At 35.0% G+C, this 22,367-nt stretch overlaps 5 protein-coding genes across 7 annotated transcripts; 2 read left to right on the top strand and 3 right to left on the bottom strand.

The window, feature by feature from the left end:
• The first annotated feature begins 6,500 nt into the window (after positions 1–6,500).
• Positions 6,501–7,216, top strand: LOC117127243 (stress-induced protein KIN2-like). Its single transcript, XM_033276899.1, has 3 exons — positions 6,501–6,652; positions 6,774–6,842; positions 6,979–7,216. The coding sequence occupies exons 1-3, from the start codon at positions 6,596–6,598 to the stop codon at positions 7,057–7,059; spliced, it is 207 nt and encodes a 68-aa protein (XP_033132790.1). The 5' UTR covers positions 6,501–6,595; the 3' UTR covers positions 7,060–7,216.
• Positions 7,217–7,314: 98 nt separating this feature from the next.
• On the bottom strand, positions 7,315–10,049 carry LOC103843333 (ultraviolet-B receptor UVR8). Its single transcript, XM_009120049.3, has 11 exons — positions 9,838–10,049; positions 9,584–9,728; positions 9,137–9,247; positions 8,982–9,042; positions 8,767–8,882; positions 8,588–8,673; positions 8,292–8,493; positions 8,155–8,208; positions 7,962–8,075; positions 7,834–7,890; positions 7,315–7,744 (listed from the first exon to the last, which is right to left on the bottom strand). The coding sequence occupies exons 1-11, from the start codon at positions 9,864–9,866 to the stop codon at positions 7,541–7,543; spliced, it is 1,179 nt and encodes a 392-aa protein (XP_009118297.1). The 5' UTR covers positions 9,867–10,049; the 3' UTR covers positions 7,315–7,540.
• Positions 10,050–12,035: 1,986 nt separating this feature from the next.
• Positions 12,036–15,222, top strand: LOC103843343 (histidine--tRNA ligase, cytoplasmic). The gene is made up of 4 exons (XM_009120060.2): positions 12,036–13,493; positions 13,583–13,762; positions 13,828–14,649; positions 14,748–15,222. Exons 1-4 carry the CDS (start codon positions 12,192–12,194, stop codon positions 15,057–15,059), a joined length of 2,616 nt encoding a protein of 871 aa, XP_009118308.1. The 5' UTR covers positions 12,036–12,191; the 3' UTR covers positions 15,060–15,222.
• Positions 15,223–16,378: 1,156 nt separating this feature from the next.
• Positions 16,379–17,710, bottom strand: LOC103843350 (LOB domain-containing protein 41). Its single transcript, XM_009120072.3, has 2 exons — positions 17,279–17,710; positions 16,379–17,194 (listed from the first exon to the last, which is right to left on the bottom strand). The coding sequence occupies exons 1-2, from the start codon at positions 17,466–17,468 to the stop codon at positions 16,590–16,592; spliced, it is 795 nt and encodes a 264-aa protein (XP_009118320.2). The 5' UTR covers positions 17,469–17,710; the 3' UTR covers positions 16,379–16,589.
• A 1,384-nt stretch (positions 17,711–19,094) lies between these two features.
• Positions 19,095–22,254, bottom strand: LOC103843361. Of its 3 annotated transcripts, none has more exons than XR_004455409.1 (5): positions 21,998–22,254; positions 21,307–21,501; positions 21,108–21,177; positions 20,473–20,965; positions 19,095–19,249 (listed from the first exon to the last, which is right to left on the bottom strand). XR_004455409.1 is itself a non-coding variant. In XM_009120081.3 (4 exons), exons 2-4 carry the CDS (start codon positions 21,459–21,461, stop codon positions 20,672–20,674), a joined length of 519 nt encoding a protein of 172 aa, XP_009118329.1. In that variant the 5' UTR covers positions 21,462–21,501; positions 21,998–22,254; the 3' UTR covers positions 19,760–20,671. The 3 variants fall into 3 exon arrangements, 1 of the variants encoding a protein (XP_009118329.1); XR_004455411.1 differs by lacking the exon at positions 21,998–22,254 and adding an exon at positions 21,605–21,964; XM_009120081.3 differs by lacking the exon at positions 19,095–19,249 and having other exon boundaries at positions 19,760–20,965.
• Positions 22,255–22,367: the final 113 nt, after the last annotated feature.

The following is a 22,367-nucleotide window of genomic DNA, read 5'->3' on the forward strand; positions in this document are numbered from 1 at the left end:
TATGTTTGTGCAGGATTCAACTAGGCATTAAAAAAATATTGTCATATTTATTGAAATTTTCTCTAAATCTATGGGCTAACAACCCCTACACTAATATTGAGTTTTTGGTAAATTCTTTATATACTGAAGCCCAAAATCTTTAGTGTTGTTTTAAAATTTCTACCATATTCTACATTTGTATTAATGTATGCTAAACTTTTTCATTGTAAATGAGCATCGTTCAATTGTTTTTATCATTATTTAATAAACTTCATAACACTCCCTAAATCGATGGAATAACCACTATAAAATTATTATTTTCTTGATAAACGGAGACGACAAAGGCTCCAAACCTCTTGAACATCATCATATGTTAGTGAAGGATGCAACCAAGCATTAAACAATATTGTCATATTTTTTGAAATTTTCTCAAAATCTATGGCTAACACCTACAAAAATATTGAGTTTTTGGTAAATTCGTTATATAATGAAGCCCATAATCTTTAGTGTTGTTTTTAAAATTTCTATCATATTCTACATTTGTATTAATGTATGCTAAACTCTTTTTAATGGTAAATGAGCATCGTTCAATTGTTTTTATCAATTAATTTAGTAAAACTTCATAATACTCCCTAAATCGATGGAATAACCACTATAAAAATATTATTTTCTTGATAAACGGAGACGACAAGACTCCAAACCTCTTTGAACATCAGCATATGTTAGTGAAGGATGCAACTAGGCATTAAAACAATATTGTCATATTTTTGAAATTTTCCTACAAAATATTGAGTTTTGGTAAATTCTTTATATAATGAAGCCCATAATCTTTAGTGATGTTTTAAAATTTCTACCATATTCTACATTTGTATTAATGTATGCTAAATTTGTTTCATGGTAAATGAGCATCGTTCAATTGTTTTTATCAATTAATTGAGTAAAACTTCATAACACTCCCTATATCGATGGAATAACCACTATAAAAATTATTATTTCTTGATAAACGGAGACGACAAAGGCTCCAAACCTCTTTGAACATCATCATATGTTAGTGAAGGATGCATTTAGGCATTAAAAAAAATATTATCATATTTTTTGAAATTTTTTCAAAATCTATGGGCTAACCCCTACAAAAATATTTAGTTTTTGGTAAATACTTTATATACTAAAGCTTATAATCTTTAGTGTTGTTTAACATTTCTACCATATTCTAATTTGTATTAATGTATACTAAACTCATTTTCATGGTAAATGAGCATCGTTCAATTATTTTTATCAATTAATTTAGTAAAACTTCATAACACTCCCTAATCAATGGATAAACCGTTATAAAATTATTATTTTCTTGATAAACGGACACGACAAAGTCTCCAAACCTCTTTTAACATCATCATATGTTAGTTCAGGATTCAACTAGGCATTAAAAAGATATTGTCATATTTTTTGAAATTTTCTCAAAATCTATGGGCTAACAACCCCTACAAAAATATTGAGTTTTTGGTAAATTCTTTATATACTGAAGCCCATAATCTTTAGTGTTGTTTTAAAATTTCTACCATATTCTACATTTGTATTAATGTATGCTAAACTATTTTTCATGGTAAATGAGCATCGTTCAATTGTTTTTATCAATTAATTTAATAAAACTTCATAACACTCCCTAAATCGATGGAATAACCACTATAAAATTATTATTTTCTTGATAAACGGAGACAACAAACGCTCCAAACCTCTTTGAACATCATCATATGTTAGTGAAGGATGCAACCAAGCATTAAAACAATATTGTCATATTTTTTGAAATTTTCTCAAAATCTATGGGCTAACCCCCCTACAAAAATATTGAGGTTTTGGGAAATTCGTTATATAATGAAGGCCATAATCTTTAGTGTTGTTTTAAAATTTTTACCATATTCTACATTTGTATTAATGTATGCTAAACTCTTTTTAATGGTAAATGAGCATCGTTCAATTGTTTTTATCAATTAATTTAGTAAAACTTCATAATACTCCCTAAATCGATGGAATAACCACTATAAAATTATTATTTTCTTGATAAACGGAGACGATAAAGACTCCAAACCTCTTTGAACATCATCATATGTTAGTGAAGGATGCAACTAGGCATTAAAACAATATTGTCATATTTTTTAAAATTTTCTCAAAATCTATGGGCTAACCCATACAAAAATATTGAGTTTTTGGTAAATTCTTTATATACTGAAGCCCATAGTCTTTAGTGATGTTTTAAAATTTCTACCATATTCTACATTTGTATTAATGTATGCTAAACTTTTTTTATGGTAAATGAGCATTGTTCAATTGTTTTTATCAATTAATTTAGTAAAACTTCATAACACTCCCTAAATCGATGGAATAACCACTATAAAATTATTATTTTCTTGATAAACGGAGACGACAAAGGCTCCAAACATCTTTGAACATCATCATATGTTAGTGAAGGATGCAACCAAGCATTAAAACAATATTGTCATATTTTTTGAAATTTTCTCAAAATCTATGGGCTAACCCCTACAAAAATATTGAGTTTTTGGTAAATTCTTTATATAATGAAGCCATAATCTTTAGTGTTGTTTTAAAATTTCTACCATATTCTACATTTGTATTAATGTATGCTAAACTCTTTTTCATGGTAAATTAGCATCGTTAAATTGTTTTTATCAATTAATTTAGTAAAATTTTATAACACTCCCTAAATCGATGGAATAACCACTATAAAATTATTATTTTCTTGATAAACGGAGAAGACAAAGGCTCCAAACGTCTTTGAACATCATCATATGTTAGTGCAGGATGCAACTAGGCATTAAAAAAATATTAACATATGTTTTGAAGTTTTCTCAAAATCTATGGGCTAACCCCTACAAAAATATTGAGTTTTTGGTAAAATACTTTATATACTAAAGCCTATAATCTTTAGTGTTGTTTTAAAATTTCTAACCATATTCTACATTTGTATTAATGTATGATAAACTCTTTTTCATGGTAAATGAGCATCGTTTAATTGTTTTTATCAATTAATTTAGTAAAACTTCATAATACTCCCTAAATCGATGGAATAACCACTATAAAATTATTATTTTCTTGATAAACGGAGACGACAAAGGCTCCAAACCTCTTTGAACATCATCATATGTTAGTGCATGATGCAACTCGGCATTAAAACAATGTTGTCATATTTTTGAAATTTTCTCAAAATCTATGGGCTAACCCTTACAAATATATTGAGTTTTTGGTAAATACTTTATATACTGAAGCCTATATTCTTTAGTGTTGTTTTAAATACTTTGTATTAATGTATGCTAAACTCTTTTTCATGGTAAATGAGCATCGTTCAATTGTTTTTATCAATTAATTAAGTAAAACTTCATAATACTCCCTAAATCGATGGAATAACCACTATAAAATCACAATTTTCTTGAAAAACGGAGACAACAAATGCTCTAAACCTCTTTGAACATAATCATATGTTAGTGCAGGATTCAACTAAGCATTAAAAAATATTTTCGTATTTTTTGAAATTTTCTCAAAATCTATGTGTTAACCCTTACAAAAATATTGAGTTTTTGGTAAATACTTTATATAATGAAGCCTATAATATTTAGTGTTGTTTTCAAATTTCTAACCATATTATAAATTTGTATTAATGTATGCTAAACTATTTTTCATGGTAAATGAGTATCATTCAATTGTTTTATCAATTAATTTAGTAAAACTTCATAATACTCCTTATATCGATGGAATAACCACTATAAAATCACAATTTTCTTGAAAAACGGAGACAACAAAGGCTCTAAACCTCTTTGAACATAATCATATGTTAGTGCAGGTGCAACTTGGCATTAAAAAAATATTGTCATACTTTTTGAAATTTTTTCAAAATCTATGTGTCCCTACGAAAATATTGAGTTTTTGGTAAATACTTTATATACTCAATCCTATAATCTTTAGTGTTGCTTTAAAATTTCTAACCATATTCTAGATTTTTATTAATGTATGATAAACTTTTTTTCATGGTAAATGAGCATCGTTTAATTGTTTTTATCAATTAATTTAGTAAAACTTCGTAAAACTTCATAATACTCCCTAAATCGATGGAATAACCATTATAAAATCACAATTTTCTTGAAAAACAGAGACAACAAAGGCTCCAAACCTCTTTGAACATCATCATATGTTAGTGCAGGATGCAACTACGCATTAAGACAATATTTTTCGTATTTTTGAAATTTTCTCAAAATCTATGTGTCAACCTTTACAAAAATATTGAGTTTTTGGTAAATGTCTCAAAATCTATGGGTTAACCTCTACGAAAATGTTAAGTTTTCTTTAAATTTTCTATAAACCGAAGCTTATACTCTTAAGTGTTGTTTAAAACTTTTTAACTATATCCTACATTTATATTAAAGTATTCTAAAATCTATTTCATTTTACATGGGTATTATTCTAATTTTTTTTATAATTGCTTTAATAAAATTTCATATACTGCCTAAATCAGAAAGACTAACGACTATGAAATCTTCGTTCTCTAGAGAAACGGAGACAAAAAAAGTTTCAAACCCCTTTTTTCCATCATCATACATCAGTGTATGATGCAACTATGCATTTAAACAAAATTGTCATATTTTGAGTTTTCTCAAAATTTGTGGGTTAACCCTTACGAAAATATTGAGTTTTTCCTTAAGTGTTCTATATACTAAAGCTTATACTTTTTAGTGTTGTTAAAAAAAATTCTAGCCACTTTTTACATTTGTATTAATGTATGTTAAACTCGCTTTAGTGTTACATGGAAATCGTTCTAATTTTTAACAGTTAATTTAATAAAATTTTATATACCGCCTTAATTAGTAGACTAACCAATATGAAGTCGATATTATATACAGAAACATAGACAACAAAGGTTCCAAACTTGTTTGACCATTATCCTATATCAGTGCATGATACATCTTTACATCAAAACAATATTATCATATTTTTTTATTTTTTTTCAAAATATGAGGGTTAACCCTACAGAAACATTGAAGTTTTGATTAAACAAGGAATGAATTTTGTTTTGAGCAAACTAGGAAAGATCCTGCTATTGTTTTTGAGAAAGCTACTATGGAAGCTGAAATTTGGAGAGAAACTCAGGCTCCTAGCAAGATTTTGGATCCTCCTGAATCAACGGTCTCCCATGGGAATGTGGTTTGGATTCATCCTCCTCCCTCTTGGTTGAAATGCAATCTGGCTTCATCTTGGTTGGAGAATGCGGTTTTAAGTGGAGCAGCTTGGTTGTTGAGAGATGAGAATGGTAGGGTGGTGATGCATAGTCGTCGTGCTTTTCCATGTTTTTCATCTGGTTTAGAGGCTGAGCTGAATACTCTCCTCTGGTCTGTGGAGTCTCTCGCAAGTCATCATCTGGATAAAATAATCTTTGAATCCTCGTCTTTGGATCTTCGTCGGGCTCTTTGCAACCACACCACTATCCCCAGCATCAGGTTCTCATATTACTAATTCTCCAGCGCCTGAATGGTTTCCAGTCCTGGAGTGTGGATTTTGTTAAAACTCTGCGGAACATGCCAGTGCTTTCGATTGCTACTAGTGTAACCTCAGACAATAGGCATCAATCGTATGTGGCGTCTGGTGGGCCTCTGTGGTTGCATAATCTGTTGCAAAAAGAAGCTTTGACCAAGACTTTGGGTTTCTACTCCTCCGCCCCTGTTGCTGTAAGAGCTGCCTCCTGAAGGACTCCCCCTTCTAAACGCTCTCCCTTATTGATGTTTCTCCAGGCCTGTGTGGCCTTTTTCTTTGCTGCCTAGTGGTAGTCTCTTCTGTTTTGTTTAGTTATTATTTGTTGTTTTTCCGCATTTTGTCCTCTTTGAGGTTTGATACCAGTTTCTCAACCTCCCTTGTTGTGGGAAGGTCTGTTGTGGTCTAATCAATGAAATTCAGTGTTAAAAAAAAAATGCGCTGTATATTAAAGCTTATACTCATGAATGTTGTTTAAAAATTCTTAACTACTTTATACATTTTTATTAATGTGTGTTAAACTATCTTTCATGGTACATAAGCATTATTCTAACTTTTTAACAATTAAGTTACTAAAACTTCGTATACTGCCTACATTAAGACTTGCCTCATGTTCCCTCTCAATAATGTCCCCTGCTCCACAAAAACTCTTACCTCCTTTCCAGGCATAATTTGGATCCTTACGCTTATAAGAAACCTTTTCGACGTTTTGATACAATAGAGGAACATCTACTGCTCTATGAGAAGCTATTGAGATGAGAGATGATGTCGTACCTGATGTGTGATTTTCCTAGAAAGATGAATCACTTGACTTGTTTTCCGGATCACAGATCAAGCAAAACCAAGTACGTAAGAAGCCTTTTATGTCCTGGTCAAACGGTAAACTAACACGTAAATGCGCCACGCTACCGACGGATGCAACATTCTCGGACCAATCCTCGTGTGCTCAACACGTGGAGATACCCAATCACGTCCCTTTGGGTTATAAATAGCAACCAAACACTCAACATTCTTACATCATCAAACACAAAACAATCAATCAACGCATCAAGATTAAGTTCTAAGCAAAAACAGAGAGAGAAAGAAAATGTCAGACAAGCAAAACCTAAGCTACCAAGCAGGCCAAGCCACTGGCCAGACTAAGGTTAACTCTTGCAGTCAATACTTATGATTCTCTTTTATACATGCATATATATAGTCTTATTTTCACTAAACGGGGTTTGGGAAAATCTATCTATTGAACATGTTCAAATGTGTGAATCTAGGAGAAGGCAAGTGGTCTTATGGACAAGGCCAAAGATGCTGCTGCTTCAGCTCAAGACTCCATGCAACATGTTAGTTTTCTCAATCTCTCGTTTTTCAAAGAACATGACTATTAAAAATTAGACCAAATTCAAAACATGTATATATACACACCTACATTACAAAAACAAAACATATACGGTCCTGACCGTAAAATGTGAAACGCAGGCTGGGCAACAGATGAAGCAGAAGGCACAAGGAGCTGCTGAAGTGGTGAAGGACAAAACTGGCTTGAACAAGAACACCTAAACAACTTTCAATTTTACTTTCTAATAAAATCCTCTCTTTTGAGTTATTTAATAAATTTGGAAGGGTTTTAATTCTCATTCCTGCTGCTTCTGATGTTATTCCCCTGATTTTTATGTAATTTCCTCCATATATAGTTAATAAACATCTGTTTTTTTAATTGTGAACACTATACATGTATGAAGGACAGAAAACTTGAAAAAAAAAATTCAATAAGAATATTAGATTAAATTAGTAAACCACTATATAAGCAAAAACTTAAAGAGTCTAATAAAATATTGGCTGATCAAATTTATATATTTGAAAAAAAATCCCTGGAAATCAAAGTTTAATTTAATCTAAAAGATTATTTATAGGGAAAAAGTTATATGAAATGATAAAACATGTGTTTCTCCTTATAGAAACATACTCTCCTTTTGCCTTTCTTCCTATGAATCAATATTTGTTTCCTCTCTTCGTAAGTTGACCATAGAGATTATAACGATCAAATATCATCGGACTTCCATTCAACGATAGCAAGAGTGTGGCGTCCACCGCAAGCAATCGATGTAGCTAACCATTTCCCTTCTTCTTCATCAGCATGATTCAAGCTTCCTTCAGGTGGAGGAATCTTTATAGGCAACTCCAATGGCTGCCCCGTTGTTACTTTCCTTCCATAACCAAGTCTTCCATGATCTCCTCTACCAAACTGCTCACAAAAGATAATCAGAAGAACGAATCTCTCTTTGTTTTGAAAGTATAACTAAAAGTAGGTTTCTTGGTTTACAAGGTACTAACCGAGAAGATTCTGCCATCTCTTGTCAAAGCAACTGAATGTGTTCCACCGCAAGAAACCTATTAGTAAAAAGATTATTGATCATTAAAAGTTTAATCCTCTGTTAGAGATGTTAAGATTCTTTTAGTACCTGAATGATAACTTCATCAGCTAGAAGATTAACTTTCTGTGGAACCATTTTGCTGCTCTTGTCATTGTCACCAAACCCTAGTCTTCCATGTTCTCCTCTTCCCCATCCATACACCTACACATTACAAGTCCAACCAGATGAAAATGAGGATCTAGCACATGGTGAGAATGAGAAGTAAGATGAATTATAATACCTCTCCTTTATCGGTTAAAGCGGTTGAGTGCCATCCACCCGCAGCAATATCAACCTAAGTATGTGTTTAAAGAAATATAAGCTGTTGAAAAGCTTATTGCATTTGTAGAAAAAAAGAGGAAGAGAAAGAAAACAAACCAAAGTGAGACCATCAAGGCCTTGGATAGGAACAGGATGAGGTGTTGGCTGAGTATCACCGGTTCCAAGTTGTCCATACTCGTTATTACCCCATGCCATTAGCCTCCCATCTTCTTCAAGCGCCAGGTTATGAAACGCACCAACAGCGATAAGACGCACATTCTCAAGTCCTTGAACTCTCACCGGAACAAATATCTGTTTTCTACAAAAAAAAAACAAAATACAACAAATAAGTAATATCCCAAGAATGCACAAAATGGCATTGTTGTGTAAGAGTTTTGATTCTTGTGTATTACATGTCACCGGGAGGCCAGGGTTGACCCCAAGTCCACACGTGACCATCACGTGTCAGAACCACTGAGTGAGTACCACCTGCAGCAACCTGTTAATAAGAAGATGGATTAGTATCATCCACATATAAACACGTTGAGGAAGAGACAAAGATATTTTAAAAAAAAACACGTGTTGGTTATACCTGTCGGACCGTGAGTTTAGGGGCACAGCGCTTAGGGATGACGATATCTCTACGAACGGGTCTACCCATCTCGTCTTTTAGAGGCTCTTCACCGCACTGTCCATATTCATTCCCACCTACGTGTAATCATTTTTTTTATAATAATATGACTTTGACACACCACCAAACAAAAACAGATAGAGGGAAGAAAACAAAATAGCATTAAAGTGTTATACCCCACGCGTAGGCTCGGCCTTGATCATCAACAGCCAAACAATGCCAACCACCAATTGCTGCCTGTTATCATCCATTAGAAAACACATAACACATTCAATGGTAAAACTGGTAGCTCCATTTGATAAAATTAAGTTGAAAGAAAAAGATGAGAGACCTGAGTGATCTTGACATTGGCAAGAGCCTTAACACGACTAGGGATATTTTCAGTCTTAGTCTCTGGTGGGTGTCCTAATGTTCCTTTTTGATTCCAGCCCCATGTAAACATCTGTATCAGTGTAGTTATTATTTTAAACCTTGAATATAGTCACTCAAACTACTGAATTAAGACAACAACTTTTAACATTATAGACCAACTTCTAAATCAAGATTCAGAGCGTAGAAGACTTTTCACACAAGAGAAGACGAAGACAGAGAGCTTCATCAGTTATGATTGATGCCGTTAAATCTTACAAGAACTTATTATTATAATAAAACCAAACTCTAAAGGTCTGTTTTGGGCACAAAATAGCTATAAAACATATCCCAGAATGCATAAAGACCAATTATAACACGAGAAACTCTCATTTGAATAAAGCCAAATGTATGATATTAGGATAATTACCGTTCCATCATCGCAAATGGCGAGGGAGTTACGGCTACCGGAGACTACAGAGCGAACAGAGTAAGGCTCGAGAGCTTCAACGACACAAGCCCATTCCTTCTCTTCGTTGCTACCAATTCCTAGTTGCCCATCTTCTCCTGAGCCCCTGCCAAAAGATTAAAAAAAAAAGATGGTAAGAGAGAGAGAAGCCAAAGTTTTAGCAAGAGTGACTCAAAAATCGAAACTTCTTAGAAGTGAAGTGAAGAGAAATAGACCAGGCTATGACTGAAGTAGCTGAAACCATTTGAGAGAGATAGAGAGAGGAGGTGAATGAATGAAAGCACAGAGGGAAGAGGAAAAGCAAAGCAGTGGGATTCTATAGAGAGAGAGAGGGGTTGTGTAATGAAAGCGTTGTTGTGTGGTTTATAGACATTTAATTATTACTTAATATGGTTTAAGACATTCATTTCCGTATATTCGTATTCCTAAAATGTATTCGTAAAATTTTAATTTTTTTACGGTGGTGTAAGATAATTTAACGAGGTAACTAAATTCAAATTTCTATTAATTTTAGTTCGAATAAAAATCTAACCAGTACAATACAAAATATATAATTCCACATATGGGAAACATGATTAAAACAGTAACAACAGAAAAAGGAAAAAACGAATAACATTAATTGTACGGACTGAGACACATGAGTGCTGTGCTAGTCACAAAAAGGATAATACAGTAATGTTATAAAAATGTATATCAATGTCAAACAACCACTATGCATTTTCTTTTGTTCGTTGTCTCTGCGTTTTTTTTTTTTTTTTGTATTCGAGATTTCTGTAAAGATGAGTTGAATCCAAAGCAATAATTTTATTTTTTGTTTATTCTTCTTCTTTCTTCACATCCTAAAAAATACTAACAAGAAACTATAATTTGTCTTTATTATTTTTGAAAATACAGTAATCACAATTATTTTCAGTCTTATACATGTGTTTTTTTAATCCATTGGTATTTTCCTTCCCTTTTATAAAATTTCTCTTACAATTTGATATAAGCATACATAATTTTTCATATATTTATTAACTAAGTTTATATATGCATAAATTGTAATTGTAAATTTTATACTTACTATAAAAGCCCTTTCTCAAAAAAATAAAATAATTTATACTTACTATAGTTTTTGTGCACCTAATAATTTTTTTTAGGAATAGCCGGTGTTTGTAATGATTTAACATATATACTCTAGTATTTAGTTGTTAATGATTCTTAATTCTTATTATTTGCATTTTTTGTTTTTCTTAAAATGGTTTAATTTGCGTTGTGTTGGTGTGACTTTTGATCATGACGAACATAAGAAGCACTACAGTGATTTTGTATTAGACGATCCTACAAACTTAACTACAATACAAATATTTATTTAGATCAAGTAGTAGATAAGTCTAATACTTTAGATTCTCAGTATTATTAATTCAATAAATAAAATGTTACATAACATTACTTAAATTCATTATATTTACTTAACTTTTTATATTATCGTATAAAGGCTATTTAATATTATCATTACTTGCACAAATAGCTCTATTAAATAGGAGTTGTCTTTATACAATCAAAGGCGTTTCCTGAACAATTGCAGCTTGATAGAGATTTTTTTTCTATTTTATATGATATAAAATTAAGTTTTAATGATATTAACATAAAAATATAGTACATTTTTAATATTGATACATGCTAAATAATATTTTATACTCATATTATATTTTTTATAATTTTTATTTTTTATAACAAAAATTTTGAATCACTGGTAACAATTTGTTTTGTGGAATGTTTAATAGTTTAAATCATTTATAATTTTAAAAACATTATGAAAAGTTTTAAAACTAAATACTAAGTTGTCAGTATTTGTTCAAAAATTTTATCAAAAAAATATCAAGGAAAAATCTCAAAATTAAAATACATATTTATTTTTATATAGTACATAATTTATTTTAAACAATATTAATATATTAATATTTATTAAATGAGATTTCTTATTATATAATTTTGTAATAATTTATATCTTATTATAACAAAAAAAACATGGATCAAAAATATTTTGATGTGAGATTTTTAACAACTTTAGTCATTTATAGTTGTCTTTAAAAATTCAACATATAATATATACAGAAAAATCTAAATTTTTATTATATAGTTAATGTGGTTGTTTAATTTATTTTAATAGATTAAAATTATAAAAAAAAAAATGAGAGAGATTATATTATTTTTATCAAATCTTTATTATTTAAAATCATTAATTGGCGTATATACTTTAGTCATATTTGGTAAAAAGTTTATTATTTAAGAAAAAAGTAAAGAACATTAATAATTATTTTATGATTGGTTAAAATAAAAAGTTTATTATATATTTTGATAGACCAACAAATTTTTCTAAAGATTTTAAAAATGATTGTGGCGATGATAGGTGGCTAAAAAAATTTTTAATGTTTTTCCTTTTAATATAGATGGGATTATTACAATAGATGTTGTTATGTGTCGTGTCATGCGGTATAAACTCAAAGGCTCTAACTAAAACCCTAGACAAGCTTCTTCTGTCTCACGCTCTACCTCTCGTGCTTTGCTTTGCAAGTTTAGTGTGATAATGGCGGCGGAGAGGAGATCGGTGATTACTCTCGGAGGAAAAGGATCTTCATTTTGTTCTTCCTCCGTTTACAAGGTCGCTTCCGGCGTCGCTAACGTTCGTATCGACTCTTCTGCGATCGAGAGACTCTCCACTAAACCCCTTCCGTTGATCAAAGGAAGCTCCTTTAGTATCCCCGAAGAGTTAACCAACGAAGAGATCCGAGCTTCTCTAGCTGTGCTCTTAAACAAGCTTCTTTTGGCAAACTCCGGTTCGGTTCGGTCTGTTCTTCCGGTTAAGATAATGGAGATTCTGAATTCAAAGGATGAGACTTTCGAGTTTGGTGACGTGGTGGAAGTGACGGAAGGGGAGAGTGTCGTGTTGGAGAAGTCGTGTGCCACGTTGGTTGGGATATGTTCGGTTATAGATCACAAAACGACGGTTTTGTCACAGATTGTTGACTCTGTTGCTGCATTGAGCTGTGAGGCTACTAAAGGTGATATCACTTCGTTTAGCTCGTTGGATTCTGGAGATGGGTTTGGTAACAAAGACGCGATCAGTGTCGCTGGTGATCTCAAGGTTTTGCTGAATGGGTCTAAAGCTGTTGGAAAGTTTGAGATCGAAGAGATTTCAAAGATACCGAGGATTCATGGGAAGTTCAGAGACGTGGTGAGGAGCGTGCACTCGGATGCTCGGGTTGAGTTAAACTCAGGAGGTGGGAACTCTGGAGTTGGAGTTGGTGAGGCTTTGGGAGCTACGTTGTCAGCTTTGTGTGTGCCGATTAAAAGGTTGGGAGAATGTTCGTTCCTTCGTGCTAAGCTGTGTTTTGAGTCCATTGTAAATGAGGATCTGAGGAAACTGCTGTCGGAAAGGGGTTGTGTTGAGTATGAGAATCTGAAGAGTGGTCTTAAGTTAGCTCTCGCTGAAGAGGATCCCTGCAGATTAGCTCATAAGTTGAATGAGTGTTTGGGGATTGTGTGGAGAATCATTGGTTTGGAAGCAGCTACGGCCTATATTGCACTTGCTGGTGGAGACTTGTTTGCAACTAAAGAGGAGTCGAAGAGTGTAGATGCTGAGAAAGAGGTGTTGAAGAGAGATAAGAAAAAGAAGAAGAAAGCTGTTTTGGGGAAGGGGACAAGCGTAGTTATCGAGTTTATCAAAGAGAGATTGGTGAGTAGTAATGAGGCAGCAAATGGTGGTGACCAGGTGGAGCAAATCTTGGATCTTTATAATCCGGAGAGTCGCGGTTTCGATGACTTGTTGGCTAAAGTGAAAGAGATTGTAGAAAGTAATGAAAACAGGAGACTTCCTAAGCTTCCAAAGGTAAAAACTGTGAGATCACACCATCAAAGTGTTAGGGGCCTTTGAGTGTAATCTAATTTCTTCATTTGTTTGATACTGCTATTGATCAGGGTACTCGAGATTTTGCTCAAGGAAAGATGATAATCCGAGAAAAAGCATTTTCAATCATACAGAATGTTTTCAAGAAACATGGTGCAACTGCACTTGACACTCCTGTATTTGAATTGAGAGAGACACTCATGGGGAAGTATGGAGAAGACTCAAAGCTGATCTACGATCTTGCTGATCAGGTTAAAACTTACCTGCTAATTTAAAATCTGTTTTTGTAGATAATGATGTTAAAATTTAATTGCAGGGTGGAGAGCTATGCTCTTTAAGATATGATTTAACAGTTCCATTTGCACGGTATTGTGCTATGAATGGTATCACATCGATCAAAAGATACCAAATAGCAAAGGTGTACAGAAGAGACAATCCATCTCACGGGAGGTACAGAGAGTTTTATCAGTGTGATTTCGATATCGCTGGTTTGTCTGAACCAATGGGACCTGATTTCGAAGTCGTCAAGATTTTAACTGAGCTTCTTGATAAACTCGAGATTGGAGACTATGTGGTGAAACTGAACCACAGAAAGCTGCTTGATGGGATGCTGGAGATATGTGGAGTACCAGCTGAGAAATTCAGGACCATATGCTCGAGTATCGATAAGTTAGACAAGCAAACATTTGAGCAAGTGAAGAGAGAGATGGTGGAGGAGAAAGGTTTGTCTTCAGAGGTTGCAGACAGAATAGGCAGCTTTGTCAAGGAGAAAGGAGCTCCTATGGAGCTGTTGAATAAACTGAGAGAAGAAGGGAGCGAGTTTTTAGGTAACAAGTCATCGAAAGAAGCTCTTGATGAGTTGAGTATAATGTTTGAAGCTCTAGAGAGATCAAAGTGCAGTGGGAGAGTGGTCTTTGATCTAAGTCTAGCTAGAGGTCTAGATTATTACACCGGGGTCATCTTTGAAGCCGTTTGTATAGGAGCTGAGGTTGGATCAATTGCTGCTGGTGGTCGATACGATAACCTTATAGGAATGTTTGGAAAAGAGATAGTCCCTGCGGTTGGCATGAGCCTGGGGATCGAGAGAGTGTTTAACATATTGGAAAAGAAACAAAAACTGGAAGAGAGAAAAACACGAGTAAGTTATTACTTCCCGAAGTGTTAATGCTCTTTTTTCTTGTTGTTGTCCTAAGATGTTTTTTTTTCTAACTTTTTTTTTGTTTTGTATGAATTGAGGTTGTTCAATCTACCGAGACACAGGTTTTGGTAAGTATAATGGAGGATAATAAGCTAGGTGAAGCTGCAGAACTGGCTAGTCAGTTATGGGAAGCTGATATCAATGCAGAGTATCTTGTGAACAAAAGGAGAGGAAAGCATTTTGATCGTGCTATGAGCACGGGTTCTGAGATTCCTTGGATGGTGATTGTAGGCAAGACAGAACTCAGTGAAGGTGTTGTAACATTGAAGAAGATCCTCAAGGGAAGTGAGGAGGAAGTTAAAGGTGTTCCTAGAGACAGTTTCGTTGCAGAACTGTTGAAACGTCTCTGAGTTATTAATTCCCTGAAAAGGAAACACATTATGTTGTATTTTTATTTTTATATCGCGTTTTTGGTTTGTACCATTCTGATGATGACTCAAAATCTTATGATTGGTGTTGTTGGAGATAAAAAGTGACAGATTTTAAACTACTTGAGATCTGATCGATACAAAATATGAAACGGTCTGAAAAAAACACTTAACAATAGAAGTAAAAGTAGATGACTTAAAATAAAATAAATAGATTAAAAGATTCATACTTTTTTGTAACACTCAAAGATTCATACTACTAAAATAAAAACACAATATAAACTCATTCAAATCATCTCAACATTTTTTTTTTGTTCTTTTGATCAAACCTTGCATTCACAAATCTTAAAAGAGTTATGCACCAACTGGTGCTACAGAGTAAAAACGGATTTAATCCAATACATAAGTCCTTCTACTAGAGTGAGAACACATTAGGCATTACCAATCGTGTGTCAACATCAAATTTACGGTGCATGTGAATTTTCTCAACCATAAACAGACCAATAGGTTCCTCAGGCTTCAGAATGTAGAGAACGTGTAATGTGCAGGAAGAATCTAATAATCTGACAAACATGCAAGGTTGAACATTACAACGTAGCCAAACGAAGCCGAATCATCATATAACGGAAAACTCTAGTTGAACTCAGTAGAGACTTACGTTGAAATATATACACACTAGGCATCTTCTCATTCTTAATTTCGTAGTAGAAATACACAAATAATAAATTGCAAGAGATAAAACTTCTTCAGAAACATAAGTTACCAAGAAAATAGTCAAAAACATGGTCAACAATAATTTCTTTAGTTACATCTTCTTCTACAACCAACAAACTAGCAACCTCATATATGATAATCAGAAATGCAATAATAATAAATAAATAAGTACAAACAAACAGTAATTGTAGTTAGAAAGTTCAAGCAAAAGATCGTGGAAGCTCAAGCAAACAAGCAACAGTTGGTTCAGAAAGAAACGAAATCTTATAAAATTCAAATGTTGTGAGTTTCCAAACCGTAAAAACAATTAGTAGAGGCAGAATCACAGTGAAAAAAAAAACAATTCAATGCCAATGAGAAGAAGAGCCAATTCAACTACGACTAACAGTGAAATAACTATATAATATACACCAAAATATACGTCATCCTTCCTTCTGTGCCATTGACAGTTTCCATAATACGTTCGTCAAAAGATAGGCCTAAAATGTTTATTAATATTTAGAAGATTAAGCCCACAAATGTGTAGTAGGATGAATCCACTCACTGTGGCCATTTTATCTTAGCTTTGGTATTAATAATCACACACAGAAAAGTAACAAAATCTTATAGCCAAATATTGAATTTTATCTCAGTAAATAAGTTTGTACATTGCTCTGTCTTTCATCACCAGGGAAATTGCAAATTAAAGAGGGAAATAGAGAACAAAAAAAAAAAAAAAAGTTATCGGCATAGCTCAATGGTATCAGAACTGAGCCAATGCGGGCAAAACTTCTAAGGAAGGAATAGTTAAGAGCTTATTTAGAGCACAAGGTCAGTCTTACACGAGCTCTCCTCCTGCCACGTGCTAAACACTCCCATCTTTCTCTTCTTAACAGGTACCACGTGATCCGCACGTGACACCGGCTCCAGTCCTAAAGTTAGATCAAGCTTGATCTCACCGGAGCCTTGTACAGCCGGCGGCGAGAACGTCATGACCTCCGAGCTATTGCTCTCCGTTTCTTTGCTCTCTCCCTCGTGAGGAGCCACCACCACTTCAGACTGGTGACTCAACGACGAGTGGTGACTAGCCTCTCCGCCGCCGGATTCCGCCGGTTTAGCGACGGCGGCGACCCGCTTTGCCCGGCGAGTTTTTCCTCGTTTCCGATCGGTCGATCCAGCAGCTGCTGCGGCGGCGGGGGAGTTCTCGCCCTTAGAAATATGTCGGATGTCGTACATTTTCAGCGGCGGACCTTGCCCGCTCGTCGCCGCATCTGTGGCCATCTCCGTGATCGGTTCACCTTTCATCACCGCTTCCACGGCGGCTTGGCACAGCTGCCAGTTTCCCGACCATAGCAAACCCACCGAACCGTAGATCGGGTTCACAATCCTCCCGCAGGCTTCATGCAACAACGACCGGAAAATCCCTGGAACATTTCAGGCAAAGCCCGTTAAAACAGCCGGCGTAATCAAAACAGTTACGGCGAGTTTTAATATGGAAAATAACTAACCAGGACGAAGGTGATCGGGACCGGCGTTGATGAGGTTCATGAGTCCAGCGCGGCCATAGAACTTGGCGAGAAACACGGTTGCGTTTGCTTGCGCTTCGGGAGATTTGATCCAGCCCAAACACGGTCTTATACTACAATCATCACTACACCCTTTTCTAAGAACTCTGCATCCATTACAGCTCATCCGCATCTTTTATTTTTCTGCTAGTTTTCAATTTTCCCAAGAGTAAACAGCTGATAGAGTAAAACAGGATTTGAAGATTAATTTGGTTCGGTTTTGTTAGATTTGTGGGATATTTTGTGGGAAGTGGTGAAGGAGATTCAATGATTATATAAGGAAGAGATAGCTTTAAGGGATTGAATACGTTGACAATAAGCCCCTGGATTTTTGGGAGCTGAGATATAAAACCAGGGAAGAAGAGAAAAGACAAAGAAAATGAGATAAAGAGCTGTTTTTCTAAAGACAAAGGCTGTTTTGTCCTTGTCTTTATTTAATTTTATTTCTTTCTCTTCCATTTTCCCCCGCCGCGGTTTTTTAATTCCTGGTTCAAAGTTTCACTTCTTGTGTTCCTTCCCCAAGTTTTGTTTCATGCACACTCTCATCTCCCACGCGCGTGTCCTGAAAAGAGTGATCAGGTGATTGGTGGATAAATTAAACAATCTAAAATTTCGTATCTACGATTGATTTGTACCAAAACATTTAAATACTAAATGTAGATAATGTGTGGATATAAAGTTATAAAAACCATGGAGTAGCATAGTAGATTGAACTTCGGGCCAATTAATAATGTATTTTGTTACAGATAATAAACTATTTTAGATGGATTTTGCGTATTTTGTAAAATCGTGTACACTTTAAAATTGGTCTAATCATGATGTCTCTGTTCCTCTTTATTAAAAACTGTGATAAATGGGAGAGGTCGTGGGTTTAACGCACGCGCGTCAGAAAGTTTGGTCGAATCGCCACATCTGAGTCAGATGGGATTTGAGTTATTTGAGGAAGCTGGGCCCACCCTTAGCTCCTGGTTTTCGGGAAAAGAATCCCGTGTCTAAATACTGCTTTATAATCTGTCCGAAAACTAGTTCTGGTTTCTGGTTTTGATCTTTTCTTCTTTGTGACTGTGGGCGGATCGTGTCGCCGACGGTTTATTTAAAACGTCCTCTAAAACAGCGTAATCTTTTTTTTCTAATCTGTAATGACCTTTAGTGTAGTTTAGACAACTACTGTAAAAATCAGCGTTGATATGTTTAACAACTTTTTAACTAATCTCAATATTGTGAAACCTTGGACATTTTCAGAATGTGATTTCTCACATACTATATTTTTACAAAATCATTGACTATATTTAAAATGAAATTAATCTTTTGTAGACTTAATTTGAATAAGAAAAGTAGTATAGATTTTGTAATTATTGAAACTTGATTAGGTTACCATATATAACATTTAACAAAAAGAAATAGAAAGCATATGACATTTATGTATACTGCTGCTGCTGCATACATGCATCATCAGGTGTTATAATCTATTATCCGCTGCAACCACACGTAGTTCTGGTTTGATGGTTTTTGGCTGAGACTTTATGAGTTTCAAAACACGATAAATTAATTAATCAAAACCTAGTTTCCATTGTTTCAATTAGTCCATATGAGTCCACGGCACAACATCGAAGGAAACTTCGTCGTTGAATAGACCGTAACTCAGTAACTCGTAAGTGTTACGTTACGAATCTTCTTCGCACTTCACCGACGGACAACTCCATATCATTCATATTGTCTATACGTACGTGACAAGTGAATTAGGCTCCAATACAGAAACTTGTTTGAATAATACAGAGCATTCATATTTATGAAATTTATCCAAGTTACATTTTACAAAGATTGAGAATCTCCATAAAGAAAAAAACGTTAATATACAAGCTTTTTACAGACAAAAAAGGAAAAGGAACAAAGACTCCAAATTGGTTTTAATATGTTACAACGAGAAAGTATCCCGTTCCCTGCTCCTCTCCTCTTAGCCTCATCTCTTCAAACTCCGGTGACCGGCGCGTGGTGGCTCCGTTAGCGCCACCGCCGGTCAAGTCTGCTTAGTTTCTTTATCCTTTTGTAGATCTGTGTGTTAGGGTTGGTGATTAGCTACGAATCTGGGTCTATTTAGGGTGATGGCTCCAAAAGCTTGTGTCACTGCTAAATCTCGTCAAGAAGCAGCGGTGGGGCAGGTGGAGACAGTCTGTGTGATTGATTTGTGTGGAGATCTCTGCAGATTTGGAGTTTCAGATCCTTTGCGGCTTGACCTGGGTTGGAGATTCGCTTGAATCAGGTAGATTAATGGTCTTTGCGGTGGCTTAGGGCGTGTGGGTTGAGTCTGGCGCCGGCGAAGCCATTGAGTCTTACGGTTCTGAAGCTCTCATGTTTGTGGCTCTTGCTCTAGATTGTAGTATCTTGTGTGTTCAGTTTGGTTTATGGTGTGTTGGTACGGTCGTATGTTGTGTTTGGTTTGTCTAAAGTGGTATGGTCTCGAAACGGAATTAGCGTATGTGGTGGTCGTATCTCCATTTTGGCCGTTCAGTTCAAGGTTTGGTTATTGCTATGCGTGGAGTTTAACAGTTGATTTAGCAGACTTTATTTTAGAGTTCATGGGTGCAGTGATTGCTTGCCGTGCGGTGTGGTTTTCATCCGGGAATACATCCCGAAAATTTCAGTTGGCAAGGCTTCGTCGTTGTGGGTTTTTGGTTGGGCTTCTATCTAGGATTAAGCGGACGTATATGAGTGCGTCGCATCCGTATCTGAAGGTTGTGTTGATCGAATGGCGGTCCCTCTTGTCGGGTTATGAAGTTTCAGGTTCTTGGACGTTATCGTTTGGCGGGCGTAAGCAGCAGCGGTAAGTCACAGTGTGGTTGTAAGAGGTGGATGTTATCGTGTGTTGGGCTATGGAGAGCAACGATATTTCCCCAATCATTGGCTTGTGCTTGATTCTAAAGTCTGTTGAATTGTTTTGTTTAATGCTCATGTGTAGTTATTAGCCGTATGAGTTTATTTGCAGTTTTAGTTGTTAGTAAGTCACCCCTGCGTGGGTTTTAGATGCTGCCTTCATGTGGGCTTTTGCTTCTGGGGCTTTCTTGTTATGCCGCCAGCTTGTGTATCAAAACGAGTATTTCACTTTGAATGAATTTACCAGACGGGAAAAAAAAAAATATGTTACAACGAGACTCAATATAACACATCTTTGTTGTTACCGTTATATATATATACACAAATATTGACCTCAAAGTTAAAGAAAACTGTGGTCAAAGGCTTAACTGGTGATGTAGACTGATCTTCAAAGATAAATATAGTCTTGATTCAGGATTTTATTTACACTTTGTGAATCTCTGTTCCTTCTTCTTTGTTCTTCTTCTAAGCCATGGCAGATATGTTTGAGCTTTGGCGGTCCCTGTTTAAGCAGTTGAACCCTTCAACTCTGACAGCTGCCGGTTTAAGCCCGTACTTCACTCGACCACCACAGCCCCCTCCTTTGACACGAGATGGCGATGGAGAAGGAGATGTGAGGAATGTTGAGAGTGAGGGTGAAAGAAGGTTGAGCTTCTCATCTCCAAATCGTGCATCTTGAGCTAACGGGTTTGATGCTCTGCTTGGGGGAGACCCGAGGAAGAATGGAGGTGATGAAGCTACACCAGACAATGTTTCTTCCTAAAGAGAAAGAACAAGACAAGAGAAACAAAGTTTAGATCAGAAGACACAATAATAGCTATAAACGGAACTACATAGCTACGAGTTGAAACATAGTGAAATCAAATAGACAAAGCACGACATTAAAAGAAAAGAGAGAAACCTTTCTACGAAGGATGTCCAAAAGCTCTGCCCCGGCTTGAGAATCACATACATCAGCTGCTCCTGGTTGACTGTTAAATCCAATTAAAAAAACAAAGTAAAAATTCAGCATTTCGTTTTTTTTTTTTGTTTCTTCTGGAAAATTAAATATATGATAATTGTGGGGGGAAAAAAGACAAAAGAAATAAGCTTTAAGATACCTAGAATGTGATCTCAACGGATGAATAACGTTATTGGAGAGAATGCTAACGCGACGGGGCTTAGGACAAACAACAGAAGAGACAGGAACAACAAATCCTCTGGACTCGTCATGGGAGGACATGAAGGCGTTCTGCTGAAGGTTGCAATGATTCATCTTCTTTGAACCACTTTTATCCACAGAAGAACGCCTAACCCTGTTTGCATCACACAATTACACAGATCATACAAACAAAATTAGTATTATTTTCAAGGATGTGATTAATCTCAAAAATTTCAAATGAAGAAAAGGGAATATACTTGGTAAGATCGTAACAATTCTCCCAAACTTCGTCTAGTTTTCACCCAGATCGAATTTGAGGGAAGCGAAGAAAATTCGTTGTGGGAGGGGGAATAGTTAAGAAAAACGGATCATTTCTAATTCAGAGAGATTTAGATTTTGTGTATAAAAAGGATGTTCAAAAACAGAATAAGCCAACGAATACATTTGACCAGAAGAAACCAATTTTCATAGAATGTAAAACGGGCAAACAACACAGACGTATTGACTGGAGACTAAAAACATAAAACTTTGACAAGACCCAAAGAAAACCGAACAAGATAAGATAATTTACAACGAAATAAAACGAACTTTGATCTGTCATTTCCGCCATTAACGGAGCTTGAATAAGAAGAGAGAGAGAGAGCGAGTACCTTGAAGAATTTAAGACGAAACAGCGGCGATAAGGCTGAGCGAAAGAGGAGAATCAGAGCGGCTGTGAAAGCACTTTATACGATGGCCAAAAGAGAACGATGTCGTTCCAAATAAAATGATATAAAAATTATCGACCTCGTTAATTCGTAATTATATATTAGTCGCACGTCGTTAGTTATTACAAAGAAACCATCAAAACCGTTTCCCTTATTTTTTACTAGTTTGTTTGGTCTGAATGGTCCAATCGTTGGTCGCAAACCGTACATCCCAAGCATTTAAGCAAAGATGCTAGCAAGTACCACCAATTAGTCATTCCATTAGCTTACAAAATTATTCTATGATTGTGACAAATTATTTCATTCTAATTGA

The sequence above is a fragment of the Brassica rapa genome, chromosome A01 (genome assembly GCF_000309985.2).
Source record: "Brassica rapa cultivar Chiifu-401-42 chromosome A01, CAAS_Brap_v3.01, whole genome shotgun sequence".
Taxonomy (NCBI): Eukaryota; Viridiplantae; Streptophyta; class Magnoliopsida; order Brassicales; family Brassicaceae; genus Brassica; species Brassica rapa.

Excerpts from the sequence above, each read along its gene's own strand:
- LOC103843333 (XM_009120049.3), bottom strand. The coding sequence starts at position 9,866 with ATGGTTTCAGCTACTTCAGTCATAGCCTG. Across the intron at positions 9,248-9,583 it reads CCATTTGCGATGATGGAACG|ATGTTTACATGGGGCTGGAA; the intron begins GTAATTATCCTA and ends ACACTGATACAG. Across the intron at positions 8,883-8,981 it reads AGGCCGAGCCTACGCGTGGG|GTGGGAATGAATATGGACAG; the intron begins GTATAACACTTT and ends GATTACACGTAG.
- LOC103843343 (XM_009120060.2), top strand. The coding sequence starts at position 12,192 with ATGGCGGCGGAGAGGAGATCGGTGATTACTCTCGGAGGAAAAGGATCT. Across the intron at positions 13,494-13,582 it reads GACTTCCTAAGCTTCCAAAG|GGTACTCGAGATTTTGCTCA; the intron begins GTAAAAACTGTG and ends GCTATTGATCAG. Across the intron at positions 14,650-14,747 it reads TGGAAGAGAGAAAAACACGA|GTTGTTCAATCTACCGAGAC; the intron begins GTAAGTTATTAC and ends GTATGAATTGAG.
- LOC103843350 (XM_009120072.3), bottom strand. The coding sequence starts at position 17,468 with ATGCGGATGAGCTGTAATGGATGCAGAGTTCTTAGAAAAGGGTGTAGT. Across the intron at positions 17,195-17,278 it reads TCCCGATCACCTTCGTCCTG|GGATTTTCCGGTCGTTGTTG; the intron begins GTTAGTTATTTT and ends GAAATGTTCCAG.
- LOC103843361 (XM_009120081.3), bottom strand. The coding sequence starts at position 21,461 with ATGAATCATTGCAACCTTCAGCAGAACGCCTTCATGTCCTCCCATGAC. Across the intron at positions 21,178-21,306 it reads CCGTTGAGATCACATTCTAG|TCAACCAGGAGCAGCTGATG; the intron begins GTATCTTAAAGC and ends TGGATTTAACAG. Across the intron at positions 20,966-21,107 it reads TGGACATCCTTCGTAGAAAG|GAAGAAACATTGTCTGGTGT; the intron begins GTTTCTCTCTTT and ends CTTTCTCTTTAG.
- LOC117127243 (XM_033276899.1), top strand. The coding sequence starts at position 6,596 with ATGTCAGACAAGCAAAACCTAAGCTACCAAGCAGGCCAAGCCACTGGC. Across the intron at positions 6,653-6,773 it reads AAGCCACTGGCCAGACTAAG|GAGAAGGCAAGTGGTCTTAT; the intron begins GTTAACTCTTGC and ends GTGTGAATCTAG. Across the intron at positions 6,843-6,978 it reads CTCAAGACTCCATGCAACAT|GCTGGGCAACAGATGAAGCA; the intron begins GTTAGTTTTCTC and ends TGTGAAACGCAG.